Source organism: Polistes canadensis, unplaced genomic scaffold (genome assembly GCF_001313835.1).
Source record: "Polistes canadensis isolate GaletaPanama2010 unplaced genomic scaffold, ASM131383v1 scaffold_280, whole genome shotgun sequence".
NCBI classification, from domain to species: Eukaryota; Metazoa; Arthropoda; class Insecta; order Hymenoptera; family Vespidae; genus Polistes; species Polistes canadensis.
In genome coordinates, this window is record NW_014569827.1 from 1 (window position 1) to 16085 (window position 16085).

At 28.6% G+C, this 16085-nt stretch overlaps 4 protein-coding genes across 6 annotated transcripts in view; 2 read left to right on the top strand and 2 right to left on the bottom strand.

Annotated features, from left to right (window-relative positions):
• Window positions 1–793: 793 nt before the first annotated feature.
• On the bottom strand, window positions 794–4021 carry LOC106791043 (probable glutamate--tRNA ligase, mitochondrial). Its single transcript, XM_014756391.1, has 9 exons — window positions 3441–4021; window positions 2944–3178; window positions 2663–2858; window positions 2373–2587; window positions 2071–2293; window positions 1814–1974; window positions 1552–1712; window positions 1335–1492; window positions 794–1255 (listed from the first exon to the last, which is right to left on the bottom strand). Exons 1-9 carry the CDS (start codon window positions 3556–3558, stop codon window positions 1175–1177), a joined length of 1548 nt encoding a protein of 515 aa, XP_014611877.1. The 5' UTR covers window positions 3559–4021; the 3' UTR covers window positions 794–1174.
• A 447-nt stretch (window positions 4022–4468) lies between these two features.
• LOC106791036 lies at window positions 4469–5942 on the bottom strand. Its single transcript, XM_014756379.1, has 5 exons — window positions 5657–5942; window positions 5265–5460; window positions 5119–5156; window positions 4953–5029; window positions 4469–4864 (listed from the first exon to the last, which is right to left on the bottom strand). Exons 1-5 carry the CDS (start codon window positions 5709–5711, stop codon window positions 4700–4702), a joined length of 531 nt encoding a protein of 176 aa, XP_014611865.1. The 5' UTR covers window positions 5712–5942; the 3' UTR covers window positions 4469–4699.
• Window positions 5943–7132: 1190 nt separating this feature from the next.
• On the top strand, window positions 7133–8893 carry LOC106791041 (transmembrane emp24 domain-containing protein 7). Its single transcript, XM_014756389.1, has 3 exons — window positions 7133–7526; window positions 7718–7963; window positions 8044–8893. The coding sequence occupies exons 1-3, from the start codon at window positions 7356–7358 to the stop codon at window positions 8269–8271; spliced, it is 645 nt and encodes a 214-aa protein (XP_014611875.1). The 5' UTR covers window positions 7133–7355; the 3' UTR covers window positions 8272–8893.
• A 1944-nt stretch (window positions 8894–10837) lies between these two features.
• The window catches only part of LOC106791038, a 30451-nt gene continuing 25203 nt past the window's right edge, over window positions 10838–16085 (top strand). Inside the window, exons 1-2 of one of the 3 annotated variants that reach the window (XM_014756385.1) lie at window positions 10838–11325; window positions 11426–11628. The gene's annotated coding sequence lies outside the window, so the exon portion shown is untranslated. The remainder of the gene's footprint in view (window positions 11326–11425; window positions 11629–16085) is intronic. The other 2 variants (XM_014756381.1, XM_014756382.1) reach the window with 2 other exon arrangements.

The window sequence follows — 16085 nt, forward strand, 5'->3', positions numbered from 1 at the left end:
ATCAAAATCGTCAAAGAGATGCATATGTGGTTAGTTAGAGTCAGAAATATTACAATTTTTGTATTATTAAATTTTGAAGCATAAATAACATTCCATATATATTACAGTAATTTCTCTTTTTTTATTTTGTCTTTTAAATGTTTCAATGTGTTCGTATTTTATTAAATTTGCAATTTTTCTTTTTTATATAATGCAATTTAAAAGTATTTCATATATATTTAAAAGTAATCAATAGATATTTCATTTTTTAGTAACTGAGTATTTTTACTTTTCCTATTTCTTTATTTTTATTTATTTTTTATAAATGTAAAATCACTCGTTTAAATTTCATTTAAATATAAAGATTTGATTAAAGTAAATAGAGAATTCAGTTGAAAAATGCATCTGCGAATTGGACGATTCATATGTTAGGCTATTGTATCACTTGACTGTATTACTAATATAGTTTGCTTATTGTTACAGGTGATCATCGTTGGATTTATCATCAAACCTCCTGGATTCTTTTTTATTTGAGTGTCTTAAATTGCTTCATTTTAAAATATATATATAAATGCATTTCTGAAGGCACACACATGTTTATATACACTAAAAATTAAAAATAATTATTTCAAATTCTGTTACAACATAAATATACTATATATGCTATCAAAGAAAATATCATATACTATCATATAGTAAGAATATTGTATTTTTTGATAGTATTGTACCGTTATCGCTTTAAGTATCTACTATCGCCTACTGGTGGTCCCGGTAGTAACAAAAATGAAACTGGGTAGATAAAAAAGGGGACTTGTGAGCTTCTATGTACTTCTGTATTTTTTGCTTATACCAATGGTTTATCTTAAAAGTGATATTTATATCAACTGGTAAAATGCCACGAGCTCTTACAAAAATTCGGTTAAAAAATGCTGAGCAGTGTGGTAGCATTATGTTATACTACAAGAAAGTACACCAAACATCCAACTACTTTTAACTATCACTATCTGATGCGCTGACATTTTTGGACACCAAATAGAAGAAATGCAATCACGCTATGTGGTACTTGAATGGTTAAAAGAATCATCAAAGTTGTTTAGTATATCTTCTATTAATAGAATGTGTTTTAATAATTATAGGACAAGCCTTTAAACAATGTATAGTTTCCGTCCATCCAATACATTATCGTATTTTCTTTTCATTGAAGGCAACGTTTTAAACGTAGTTGAGTCTCATTCTTTCCCAAAATTTCAATCATTTCTATTACACTTGGTCCGCTCTAAAATAAATCATTTTGTTATTTATATGTAACTAAAATATGTTATATCATTACAAAGATAGTATTATTGTAGGAATACCTCTAAACCACTTAGAATTTTACGCAAAGTTTTCATCAAGCTAGGAAACGGGATACCGTTCTTTTTAGCAAGTTCTTTTAAATATGGTTTCAATACATCCATCAATAAATCATTCTCATCAGTCTCCGTCAACTTCTTATTTAAATTTTTAATAGCATCTGCAATTATTAATAACGATACACATTTTGTTAATTTAATTTTCATTGTAACGTTGTACCTATGCATTCAGGTGAAGTAATATCGGGAAGAGAAGTTGGCATGACCCATATAAATGCTAAATCAGTTGTTACAAGATCGCTTAACTTGCTAATCCTATTTTGCGCCCAATTCAATGTTGAAATAATGTGATCTCCATCTAATTTGAATGTCTTATTTTCGCTGAAATAGTAGATATTGAAATGATTAATTAATTGTCAACAAAATAACACAGATATTTTTCCAAACAATAAATTTTTATAATTGATAAATAGGAAACGTACCAATTTGGAAACGCTTCCTTTACTATTCTCCTTACTCTTTCTATTAAAAATTTATGATTGTTTGGACTGCTCAACAATCGTGATATTTCCAATCTATTAAATTCTAACAATATCTCGGATGCTAACTTTGTTGAATTTGAATTTATCCTTTTAATATCGAACTAAAAAAAAATAAAAAAAAAGACTGCATGATATACATGAATATTAAAATATAAGATATTTTAGTAAGATTAATAAAAATATTCTGATATACTCACTTTTTTAATCAAATGTTCATAAGTGTATATTTCCGGAGTATCTGGATTTCTCGCAAAACCACCGCCGGCATGAGTAACATAATTTAATAACGCCAATGGAAAAATATTTGAATTCCGGAACGAATCAACTCTTATTCCATCTTGTCGTTTGGATAACTTTGAACCATCACTATTTAGTATTAAAGGTAAATGACCGTAAACAGGTGGTACCCAACCAAATGCCCTGAAACAAACAAAAAATCATTTAATTAATTGATCATCTTATTGTATATTTAATATCTTATATAAAAGTATCATTTTACTTATAAAGCATTAAATGTTTAGGTGTTGATATTTGCCACTCAACACCTCTCAAAACGTGAGAAATTTTCATGTAATGATCATCAACGACGTTTGCAAAATGATAAGTAGGAAAACCATCAGATTTCATAATTATAGGATCACCTTCGATCTTTGAAATATCGTGAGCTACATGACCATAAATCAGATCATCGAATGCTTCTATATCTGGGGACAGCTGAATAATATTAACAGAAGATAAATAAAATTTCGTTAAATGATAAAAAATTATATAATCATCTTCAATAATCACCCTAAATCTAATACAATATGGTACGCCATTTCTCAATTTCTCGTTGACCTCTTCTTCAGTAGAATGTCTACATTTATTATCATATTTAGGCACATGACCATTTTTAATAGCTTCTCGTTTTAACAAATTCAATCTATTCTCTGAACAAAAACAATAGTAAGCGGTCTTATTGTGAAGAAGTTTTTGTATATTTTCTCTGAAATTAATATAATCAAAAATAATATTGATATTAATAAGAATTACAATATTTGTTAATATTCTTTGATCACAAAACGTCGCACTTGTATATTTCAAGACGTTTAGATTGAAGGTAAGGCCCGTAGGGGCCTCCTCTCATAGGATCTTCATCTGATATAATTCCAACCCATATCAAATCATCTTGTAATTTTTCCATCGCACCAGGTATTGTTCTAGATTGATCAGTATCCTCAATTCGTAGAATAAATGTACCATTTTTAGCACGAGCAAATAAATAATTATACAGTGCAGTACGTAAACCTCCCAAATGTAAATAACCTATTAGGAATATAATACATTATTAGATTATACTTATAATTACAATTATCTATATGAGTGATTATAATATCAACAATTTATTTAATCAAATATCATACATAAATACAAAATATATCCTAAAATAAATATAACTAGCTGTGTTATGACAGTAAAAAAATTCTCATATAAAAAAAAAATAAGCTAACCTAATAACAATAATTAAATTATCTCTGTTATTTTCTTGTTAATTATTTGCAAGAAGTATAAAAAAATATATATATACCAGTAGGACTCGGTGCAAATCTCACCCTCACTTGTTCGGAATAATAACGTTTTTGTAAAAACAAAAAGTTAACAATTCGAAGTGTACCGCCGCGCATTTTCTTAAGGCTGTTCATCATCTATCTTTCAAAACATATGTAACTTAACCCTTTTGTTACAGCATGCTTTGGGTTGTATATCGTTCACGTGTGCTACAGGAGAGCTTGCACAAGTATCGTTTCATATAAATTCGCTCGTACATACGAGCTTTTGCATAATACGGCCAATGGAACTATATACAAGGAGGACGATCGAGATAGGCGTTTGCGTCGAATTTGTGTTGTTGGAAATGACTGAATATTGAGTACAATAATATCTACGAGGGCGACGGTGATGTTCTTAACTTTAGATTTAAGTACGTGTGATTTTATAAATAAACAAATGAAATTAATAGGTCTCTTTGATGTTTTTGTTTTAATTACTGTTTTTAAAAACCAGACTAAGCGACTAGACGCGCTCTCTAGTGGCAATAGAAATCATTCTGTCATTGTGAACATTGTACCCACATTTATAACACGGCGATCGTCCTCCTTGTATATAGGCTCCATGATTTCCGTATATCGAATAAAATTAAGAGAAATAATTATTATTTTAATTATTAATAAAAATTAATTAATATGTTTATTTGAAATGTACAAATGCATTTACAAGAGAATGTGATTGGCTAATACATTGCACTTGGTTGCGTTAAAATCAGCCAATAAGCGTTGACCTTTGTACGCGCGTCTTTTTCGTATTTTTCAAATATTTCGTGTTTTAACGCGATCATTTTCAAGTTTTGATGTAGTTCACGTCGGTTATATTAGGTAATTATTGCGAATTAGTATATCGTCGAACTATTAAGAGATAATTATTAAATGTTTTCAATAAATAAATATAATTTAATTGTATATAACGGGAGTACTGTCGGGCGAATTGGCTTTATTTTTTTGTTTTATTAAAACGTCATTTAATTAAATAATAAACATTAATTTGAAAATAAGAAAAAAATTTATTGACACTCAAAATTATTTTATTTGTTTTTTTCATGTTTTGATCATATGTACATATAAATATAAATTATAAGATCGTTTCAATTTAGAATTTGTGAACATCCAATACTGTTGCCATTTTTTAACGTAGTTATTTGTATCCTTTGTTAAAATTCTGAATCTCCGATAAATAGATTGAAGCATGCATTTTCAGTCGGATATTATTATTATTATTATTAGCGTCCCATTTTCAAGAGGCTTCCGATTGAATTTGACTTTTCAAACATTTAGGTGTTAATTCATCCAGTCTACGATCTAAGAAGTTAACACAATTTGTTAACTGAGTTACCATTGTTTCTACTGCACGCATATGAGAAGAAGTCATATTAGGTAAAAATGATTCTACCATCATCACCTGCAAGTATATACTACTATTTTATCTCTATTAACAATGCTTAAGAAAACTTATAATTTAAAGCGATCAAATGTTAACTCATCATTACCCGTTTCTCTAAATTGGCTAGTTTAGACTTGAAAGCATCTAAATAACCAGGTGGTAGACTTCGTTCTTCTACAGGACCTGAATTTACAGAAGGAAGTTAAAAATTAATACAATCACATACTTATTCTTGTATTCGTTAAGTACATCAGGATAATACTATAACTTACAAAATTGATGTACGCCAACAACGTCAATGATAAAAGGCCTGTAAACCATGAATTGTTCTCTCAGAAAATGAATATATTGTACATTTCTGATTTACTTAACGTTATATGATTATTCTAATTTTTGATAAATCATCAATTTGTTATACTTGTCTTTTTGGGATCCTCTGAGCAATGAAGACAATGGTATTAAATGATTATCATGTCTTCTAATTTTTAATACTTTGCTATTGTCCTTTTCTATACCGGCCCAGTAATAAATAGATATTCTTAATTTGTCTAATGTTATTCCAGGTACAACAGTAAAACAGTTCAATGTTGTTTGTAACGTATCATTTTCTGATTCTATATTGATTAGCATAAACATAAATATTTGATTCAATAAATATAAACAATTGATTAAAAAATGTAGATAATTTATTAGATATAAGAAATATTAATTGTTCAATGTCTCTTAACCTTTCTTGTTTAGAAAACATATGTTTGTACTGTTGTCTATTACACACACATACAATAACACATATATAATCTTAAAACTTACCAATTTGATCGTATCTACGTATCAATATCCACATATTTATTTCACTTACACCCATTTTATCTTGAAAAATATAATAATAAAATAATGCAATGTTGAAAATATGTTACATCAACTAATTGAATTTATCAAATAGTTCAATCCATTAATTAATAGATTTGTAATTGAAAATATTTACAATACTTAATATGAATTTGTTGTAATATATAGAAAAATACTTGTATATAATAATTATCTTTAAAACTACTTTGAACTAATAACAACATGTAGCAAAAGATTCAAGATTGGAAACTAACTTCTAGCTTTTATCTAATCCACATGGGAAATAATTTTCTTTTGTGCCGCATCGCGTATACGAGAAATAAACGAAAATCATTTTCGTTAAGCAAAAATTTTCCATAAAAAATTGGAAAAAAGAGATTGGATTTGGATAAAAAGGATTCAATAAGTCGCCATCAGATTAGATTAATTATGAAAGTGATTAATTACGGTTGATTCTTCATACTTAAATTGTCTTTTCTCTTGTTATGAATATTAGACTTCAGTAAAATATTTTGTGTGTCATAAAAGTGATGATTAAAATGAACTTTTTTTCAATAATTCTTAATTAAGACATTCTCTTTAAGTTCAAATCTTGAATATTATCATGAAAGTTCGTACGTTAATTCATGATTTTTTCTTCATTTGACCTTACTTCTAGCATCTAGTTTGACTGATTCGTTCTCATTAACAGAAAAAACCCTTTGCACCCTTTCTATAAACTCTTTCATATGTATTAGATAACGACAAATAAACCCTTAGGCGTCTCACGCAAATTCTTCAATGTAATAGTAATGGATTAGAATCGCATTTCCTTAAAATTTGTTCAATTAATTATGATGAAGCCATATTCTATGTAATTCATTTTAGAATTTAAAAAAAAAATCATTTCTATTTATTGATTTCTATTAAAATATTTAAAGTATCGTAATGTTCTTAGAATATATAACTATATTTATTATTATATAGACCTTTATATTATTAATTTTTTTTGAAAATAATTTGTATTGTTATTTGAATGATCAAAGCAAGCCATTTAAATCTTTCGCTAATTGCGCGCCATATTTGATTTACTTTTATCTCTTATCATCGTAGTGGTTGTACTCAGAATTTAAAGAAAATTGGAATGATAAATACAATGAATAATAAAAATAAAACCTAACGATAGTATTTCTAATAGATTAAATTACATTTTATTTAAATATTATTTCATTTAAATTCAATTTCTCTTATTTTGTTATGAGAGAGAAGGAGAGAGACAAGTATAATGAATTGTATTTTTTCAAATATTTTAACTTATTTATACTGCAATTGTCGGAATTTTCGAAATATTTTTGTAAAAGTAAACAAATTATATTCTGATATATTTTATTAAATTTTTATATAAGAATTGGGTAAAATATGTAAATATAAAACAGGTGAATCGAATATGGTTGTGGGTCACGTGTGTCAAAATGACGTCAGAGAAAATGGACGTGTCTTCAGCCACTTCCGAATTCGAGCGTCGACTAATATCCGGCCACGTTAAAATAGATTATTTGAAGTAAATTTTGATCGGTGGCTTGACTTTACCTAAAAATTAATATAATTAAGTAAAACAATTACAGTTCTAAGTTAAGATTGTGTGTGTAAATGTGCGTTTAATATTAATTGGATTTATTAAATGAAACGGAGAATGGATTACTGGTCAACATGGATGCTTATTGTTTCAATGCTATTTCACACTATCTTACTTACGGGTGGCGTCGAATTAAGCTTCGAATTGCCTGATAATGCTAAGGAATGCTTTTATCAGGAAATCGAAAAGAATGTTTCGTCTACCCTTGAATTTCAGGTAGTGTTTTTAATTTTTATAAACGAAGTTTTGTTTAATTAACATTGTCATAAATACATGCATCTAAAATTACGTAAGTTAAGTCAACATCTAATAATATGTCAATTAATTTATTTACTTGATACAGTATTCATAGTTATAAGTTCTATTCTGACATAATATTGATTTATGTGCGTTTTCTACCGAATCAGGTTGTAACTGGAGGTCAATACGATGTAGATGTTACATTGGAAGCTCCGAACAACGAAATTATTTATAAGCAAGTTAAAACGCAGTTTGATTCTCATCCTTTTGTACCGACTATGTCAGGAGTATATAAAGTATGCTTTAGCAATGAGTTTTCTACGTTCTCTCACAAGCTTGTATATATGGATTTTCAAGTCGGTAATGAATTACCACTTCCTGGTCTTGGAGAACAAGTCACTGTTATGACACAAGTAAATAGAACAATGGTGTTTGGATTATTTGGATAAATATGATGTAAGATATTAATTGATTTTGTTATCGTTTGCTCTAGATGGAATCATCAGCGCAAGTTGTGCACGAAAATTTAAATAGTATTCTTGATTATCAAACGCATCATCGATTGAGAGAAGCTCAGGGTCGCAAGCGAGCAGAAGATTTGAATGAACGGGTCTTATGGTGGTCTGTGATGGAGACTATCGCAATTGTTGTTATCTCTGTAGGACAAGTGTTCATTCTCAAGAACTTCTTCACGGAAAGGAGACCTTACCAAAGGCTTTAGCATAATGTAAGAAATTTTGGTTATTTGTGGCTGAAATAAAAAAAAAGGCAACATATCCATCTAAATAATCTGGTCAGTGGTGATACACATGCGCACTCGAGAACTTTTGGATGTTGTCTCATGGTCATTAGTGGAATACAGATATTGCGTTATGTGTGTCTTTTCTATGCCTATGCCTGAGTTAAAAACTTGAGGTAAGACTAAGAAAAGAATGCAGCGCACTAAAGATATATGTTTCTTTTTTTTTGTTCTTTGTATATTTTTAAAGAGGTTTGCGCTATGAGAGATTTGGGTATCCTCTCGGCACATTAATTTATGAAATATGGAACATTTTCTCGCGGGTGTTGTTAGAACTATGAGCTATCAAAGAAAAAGGTGCAAGTGTTTGCGATGCCATACATTTAAGCACTTTAAACTCCTAAGTTGTAGTTTTATTAACATAAGCGGTACAAGAGACACTGACGCACTACGTCAAGTTTTTCTTACTGTGAATGTGTAAAATAATAAATTACAATGTTTGGGCGTGAATCTTTCTTGTACAAATATAAACCTTTTACCTTTGTGAGGTTCATTATAATAGATATATACGCATATATAAAAAGATAATAACAGAGAATACAAATTTAGTTATTAATTTATTGATATCTATCCTGTAATTCGTGCAAGACTTGTTTTTTCATTTTTATTTTCTAATAAAATATTTATAAACGAATAATACTAATAAGATAAAGTAAGTGTGTCAAGGTATCAACTGTGTAAATAAAGTAGATGATTCAGCGCATGGATTTGGCTAATTACAAAAAGGATAAGTGCCTAAGAATTAAAAAATAAGATATAAATGTAGAACAGCATATAATTAAAAGATAGCATAACACAACTAACCAACGAGAAAAGGATAGAAAGGATAGAATGGTGGTGGACTGTATAGAACAGGCAGAGTTGGTAAAACATTGCGTGCTTCATATTGTAATCCACTAAATATGGCAGAGGGTAGTAATTTTGGTTTTTACTTTACTAGGCGTATTAAATTTTGCCAGGCATTGAATCCATGGAGAATTTTGTCGCCAGATGGTACATGGAGAGCATGGGGAACATGGAGTGCCATGGCATGCATATTGAACTGTGTACATAAAGAAAAAAAGACAAATTTTAATAAAAAAATGAATAGATTCCTGTTGCAGAACATACCAATTGTCGTTGCCTTGACACGGTATTAACATTTTTATTTATTTATTTTACAAATTCACATAAGTATTATTTTTATAAAGAGAATAAGACAAAAAATTTCTTTTTTTTTTTAAAAACAATTAAAAAATTTATAAACGAATATAAAAATTTCTCTACAAAACGAGTAACAACAAGTTCAGGAGATACTATTTGAAGATTGTTAATAAAAGCAACGAGCTTAAAGTAATTGATGTACAAATTTTTATTTATGTACATAATTTTGTAAATATCTCATTTCTCATTTATATTATAAAATTCTTTTTATTTTATTTACGTTTAAATAGAATATATTTCATGAAGTTTTCTGTACGTCGATACCAGCGACGTGTTATGGCTTCGCGGGGCCCCTCGAAAGTTGAATTTGGTGGCTCCATGTATAGCATTGAATTTTTCTTTGGATTCAGATTTTTTTTTTTTTACTACAAAAATAAATTTGAGTTGATAGAATATTGATTTAGGAACTTTGGGGCCCTTTGTAGATGGTACCCTAGGTAATTGCTTTTTTTTGTTCATAGTATAATACGCCACTGGTCGATTAGATTTAAATGTGTGTGAATAGGGTCGGTATGGGTAGGTAGATTAGGCTGTTAATCTAGTCTTGATCCGCATTGATAGGGATGCATAAAAGTCTTGAACGGCCCTGTGTATGTATATACATATACATATATACTTTTTCGTAACTTTATAGGAAAGAATGCGCTTGAAATTCGAAAGAAGCCGGTCTTCTTTCTATGTAAGTATAACGTATGTATTCATGTACATGGAGGTTTGTAAATGGGCCATTTATTTTGAGCTCCGTACACGCCAAGTTTTCAATGGGTTTCTTCGATGTTTTCATTACTTAGTGTTTTTAAATTCTACGAAAATGCGTTTTACTTTTTATTTTATATATCGTTGAAGGATATTAATCTCTTTATGAACGATTTATCTTCAGAGTTAAAAAGGTAAAAATCTAATTCATAAATGTTTGTATATTTAAATTAGAAATTAATAATAACTAAGAAGAGAAACAAGTTTAAAAAAGTATGTCGAATGAATAACAAAACACCAAAATGTAATTTTCTCCCCTAAATCAAACATATATATCTACGTTTCTGAAGAGATTAAGGAACTTTGATTTATTACATTTAAATCATAATAAACGTCGATATCGTTATTGTCATTCAAAAATGTGTATGTTTTATGAACGGAAAGGGAAAGTTCGTAAATTCTACTCTATCTGTTTTTTTTTTAATTTAATTTAATTTTTTCTATCTTTAAAAAAAAGAAAGCAAAATACAAGTGCATTAAAGTGCACTAGTTAGACGAAGGTGGCAGGGGTAGGGTGTAAATCTTGATAGGGACGATGCTGGGTGACAGTGGTTGTAGTGGGGGTAAAATTGGAAGGGAAGAGGTCGTGTTATGCGCGCGCAGCTTTGTCGTGAGGTGGGGAGAAGGTCGCGCGCGGGAATAGCTGTCGTAAGTGGGAGAGAGTTAGGGTGATTGGTGGGGAGAGGGGTATCGTGAGTTCGCACGAGTTTTCAAACGGCAACGTTAGGAAGAAGACTGCTATTGACTACTCTTCCTTGTCTCCTTTTCGCTGCTATCCAGTTTACGTGTTATTTTATTATTTATTCCCATTCTTTCATTTCATTTTATTATTTTGTATTCTATTTTAGACTATCGATCAACATAAATCTTTTGATCGATGAATAATGTGCATCGTGGAGTGAGGACTTTAGTGAGATTAGAAAAATCAAAATCAAAAAGAGTGATTTTTATTGGTTATCGTCATTCGTTGTCATCTTCAGGTGGACATCGTTCGAGAGAGTGCAGATTTCGATAAAAGTAAGATTTAATTTTTATATTATTATTATTATTCGAATAATTTTTAGATAAAATATTGTATCGTCCTGATTGTTTTGTTCTTTTTGATTAATTGATTTAGTTTGTGTATTGTACGCGTAAATTAATACCAATGAAGAAGAATGGATATTTTCGATAGTTTTCACAATTATTTGAAAAATGTACCGTGGCGAATTAAAAACGCGCCAAATATTATATGCACACAATGAATGCATATAAGAAAACAAAAGAAGATCGCACGTTACGAAACAAAGATGGTCGACCCCTTCTTCGATACATTCACTTGTAGGTATAATATTAAATATTAATTAATACGAGTTTCTTCTTCGTATACTTGCTTAAAAAATGTCATATTATTAGTAAGGAAGGTTTACGTTCATTGACCTTTGGACTCGTTTAATTTAAATTTATACTTGTATTATAGGAAATCCACATTTATATCAGTCGATCGAATAATTGATCGACTATATGCGATTATTTAATTTTAAACCAATGTACACACACAAACATAAATAAATATTGTTTTTAGATTGGAATTAAATTAGATATATAAATACATTTGTATATATATATATATTATTATGATGATCGGTCGTAGAAAATGTTAGAAATTTTTGAAATTATATTAATTTTATTTCCTTAGGTTTTAACAATAGAATTAACAATAGAAGGGAAATACGAACACTAATGTATAAAATAAATAAAAACAGTATTATACTAATGATTTTTTATATTTCTATATAAACCTAGACGCAAATTATATGAAACTAAATTATAATATAATATAATAGTTTATAAACTATATATTATTACTTATTAAAATATAAATAGCAAAACTTAACCATGGTGGACTGTAGAGTTTTAAAATTTCGCTCAAAATCTTTTTTTTTTTCATCGCTGTCACTTCCGTTAAACGTTCCTATTTTCTTCTATTTTTTTTTTAAACTATATTTCTTAAACCTTTTATTGCTTCTGCAGTCCCTTCTTGAACTAGCAGATATTCTAATGAAGATTTGAAGATTCCATTTTATATCAAAGCTATTTATCAGACGTCCTAAGGTTTCTAATTCTCTCTGTGACACAGAGTTTATACTTTCGATTATTTAAGTCTAGCCAATACTTATGTCTAATACAAAATTTCCTATTTTTTTAGATTAAATTAGCATAGTTTTTATTATTTATTTTTGTGTGATTTATTCTAGCTAGATGCAATTTCCAAGGAGTTACTATAAATATGAATACAGAACGGTCTTTAACGTGAAATCTGAATTAAGATATTAGTTGGAATGATAATTATAACATATAAAATATATATAAATAATATGTATTATAACGATGATGTTTATTTCATACACATTTTGATTAATTCAGATAAAATATTTAACAATATGATGTAACAAATTCAAGCCAATTTACATTGCAAATGTAATTGTTGATGTATTATTATTATAGAAATTATTAAAGATTATCTATGCACAATTTTAACATTGTTATATTATAAATGATTGTAGAATGAAATTTATCTGAAATTATTTATAAATAAAATAAAATTGGATTAATAAAAATAGAAATAATATAATTCATTCGAATGATTATATTTGTCATATCCATACATACATACATACATACATATATACGTACACATGTAAATGTAAAATATAAGTTCATATACGTTTAAATATATATTCTTAGAACACGTTTCTGGTATAAATTCGCAATGTTCGAGTACAGGCAAATTGTAGTTTGGCTTCTTCCTATTGCACGTGAAACGCAACGCTCTTACGATCGATCTTAACGTCCAAGAAACAACTTGGTTTCATCGTTGTGTCGACATCGGACGACTACGACGACTACGACGACGACGACGAGGACGAGGACGGGTCGATGGCCCGTGGAAATATAATTATATGTACACCACACACGCCAATAACGAATACAATAAGTCAATAACTTGAATATGTATCTTTGTATTATAGATCATAGAAATGATTAGGAATTTTTTCAATTCTATTAATTTGATATTTTTCAATTTTACTATTTGAATTAAAAAAGAAAAAAATAAATAAATCGCTCCTAGAAATAGCAATAAAAAAAAAGTTATTATAACAGGACAAAGTCCTAATAAAATAAGGAAGAAGAAGACTATTTGAATTATTCATTTTTAAATGGAAATTGCAGACAGTAATATGTTGCTATTTGAAATGACTAAAACATCTTGAATGATAACAGAAAACGATATACGTTGCAGGAAACGCGTGTTAATGCATAGAAAAGGATAATTTATAATTGTAATTCTTTCTCTCTCTTTGTATATATTTATACGTTTCTCTTGAATAATTTTCACAAGTTAATTTATGTTTTTTCTTTGTAAAATAAGATTAACTCGGTTTCGTTTAGTTAGTTTCACATTGAAGAGAAAGAGAATAAGAGATAGAAAGGAGTAGTTTTAAGGTCTTCTTTCTATCTTTATTGAAATAACCTAGGTATATAAGTATAACCTATGTTAGAGCTACCCTACCTACACCTTTTTCTTCTTACAATCAAGACTGGTTCCAGTTATGGAGCACGGAACGCACACCGTAGATGTTCTTGCTAAAGCAACTACAAGCGTTTGCTCTCTCTTTCTCTCTCTCTTTCTCTCTCTCTTTCTTTTTTTTTTATCCCTTTCTATCTTTATTTCTTACTTACCTTCTTTCAAGGAAATTATCATAGAAGAACGGGTGATTCCTCTGTTAAATTCGATCAGAGATTTTCTCTCCTTTTCTTTCTTTCATTTATTCCAAATTATATATGTAAGAGAAAAAGAGAAAGAGAAAGCTAACATTTTCTCATTTAATTAAAGCGAAATTCATCGATAAATTATTATTATTATTATTAAAGTTGTTGTTTAAAATTTTTTTATTTATTCTTCTTCTTCTTATTATTATTATCATTATTATTTTGATTTCTTAGATAGAAGCGAAATTTCACGGCAAGAGAATCATTTAAATCGACTTTAACGAGAAATATTATACTCAATTGCGGTTATAATTATATTTATTTCTCACTAACGAAGAGAGGTATCTTTTTTCTTTTTAATTTCCTTTTTAATCGATTAAACAGTTACTTGAATCATTTTTCGTTAATTAAGACTATATATCGGTAGCGCAATTTTTGTTTAGAAATGTACTTATAATAATAATAATAATGAATGAATTAACGCGATTGTGAAATTTGTCGAAATTGAAATATCTCTTGTATTTTAATTAGAATTATTTGAAGAATAATAAAAGACGAATAGAATCTTTATTATTGATCGTGAAGGTAAACTATATATATGCATACATATACGCATGTACATGAATACCTTGAAGCATGAAAAACGAATTAATCCTGATCTACCTCGCGATAAATTAGTTCGCCAGGCGTGCAATCCTAATTACTGTTGCAGTTAAGAGAAAGGAATAAAGAGAGAGAGAGAGAGAGAGAGAGAGAGAGAAGAGAAGTTAAAGAAATAAGCACGTTTGTATTTATTATGGTGGGAGGATTTCGTAACGAACGAGATATCCCTTATGGCGTTTTTGAAAGGAATACAAGAGAATGAAGAAGAAGAAGAAGATAGATTTTCCTTAAAGATAAAGAAAGAGAGAAAATGATATGAAATTAACTTACGACCCAGATCATTCTTTTCTTTTTCACCTATCGCTAGTTAATTTTATGGATTTTTTTTTTCTTCATTTCATTCATAACTCACTCACACATAGATACACGAAGAGTTATCGAAATGATCGTTGAGATTAAAAAAAAATACAAATTTCATTCATTCGTTCGTTCGTGCATTCGTTCGATTTTAAATGAGAGATTCTGTACAAACGGTAGACATTTTTTTTCATACTTATGTAAAATAGTTTGATGATTAACACATGTTTGCATATACGTGTCTTGTATTCGGGGGGGATAAAAAAAATTCGTCGAGAATTTCCGATAACGATGAGATGGAGAAAACAAACATCGAACGAGTTGGACGTGTTTCAATGCAAAATAAAAAAGAAATAAAAAAACAGAGAGAGAGAGAGAGAGAGAGAGAAATCATAGAAGGGTGATTCAACGTACGAGTAGAGAAAAAAAATAGGGAAAGAAAAAATATAAATAAAAATAGAAAAATAGCGAGAAAGATGAATAAATTCTGATGACGTATAGTATAGAAGTTAAGTTTTTATCTAGGACGAGAATTTATTTTGCGTTCTTCTTTCCTGATTGATTTTTTTTTATTTTAATTTACTATGTATTTAAAAAACCTTACATTGTGTACTATATTTTCATATAGTAGTAATGCATCAAATCTTTTTATTTTTATTTATAAACAAAAATTCGAGAATATATCTGCATATTATATTTTCTTCTTTGCTTTTTCAATTTCTAAACTTGGATATATTTTTACGGAGTTGTATGAGTTCCTTCCTTTTTTTTTGATGCGACTTCAATAGACGATATTTGTTGTTTAAAGTTGATTTATTGTGTTATGAACCGTTCTGCTCTATTACCTTTTTACATTTCTCAGAAAAGAACTTATAATATGGAACAATTTAATATATACGAATTGAACTGAAACAAATTGAAATACTTGCTTTTCATGTTTTTTTATTTCTGACTCTCTCTCTCTCTCTTTATTTTCTTTCTTTTTTAATATTTTCCTTTTTTGCGTTCAGGATTTATAAACTTTTAAATCTTTTAAATCTCTCTTATAGTATCTAACAAAGTAT

Coding starts and splice junctions, on each gene's coding strand:
- LOC106791043 (XM_014756391.1), bottom strand. CDS start 3,558: ATGATGAACAGCCTTAAGAAAATGCGCGGCGGTACACTTCGAATTGTT. Junction 2,859..2,943: donor AAACGTCTTGAAATATACAA/GTGCGACGTTTT, acceptor TATTAATTTCAG/AGAAAATATACAAAAACTTC. Junction 1,713..1,813: donor AAGGAAGCGTTTCCAAATTG/GTACGTTTCCTA, acceptor CTACTATTTCAG/CGAAAATAAGACATTCAAAT.
- LOC106791036 (XM_014756379.1), bottom strand. CDS start 5,711: ATGGGTGTAAGTGAAATAAATATGTGGATATTGATACGTAGATACGAT. Junction 5,461..5,656: donor ACGTAGATACGATCAAATTG/GTAAGTTTTAAG, acceptor TAATCAATATAG/AATCAGAAAATGATACGTTA. Junction 4,865..4,952: donor TAGCCAATTTAGAGAAACGG/GTAATGATGAGT, acceptor ATATACTTGCAG/GTGATGATGGTAGAATCATT.
- LOC106791041 (XM_014756389.1), top strand. CDS start 7,356: ATGAAACGGAGAATGGATTACTGGTCAACATGGATGCTTATTGTTTCA. Junction 7,527..7,717: donor CGTCTACCCTTGAATTTCAG/GTAGTGTTTTTA, acceptor CTACCGAATCAG/GTTGTAACTGGAGGTCAATA. Junction 7,964..8,043: donor AAGTCACTGTTATGACACAA/GTAAATAGAACA, acceptor CGTTTGCTCTAG/ATGGAATCATCAGCGCAAGT.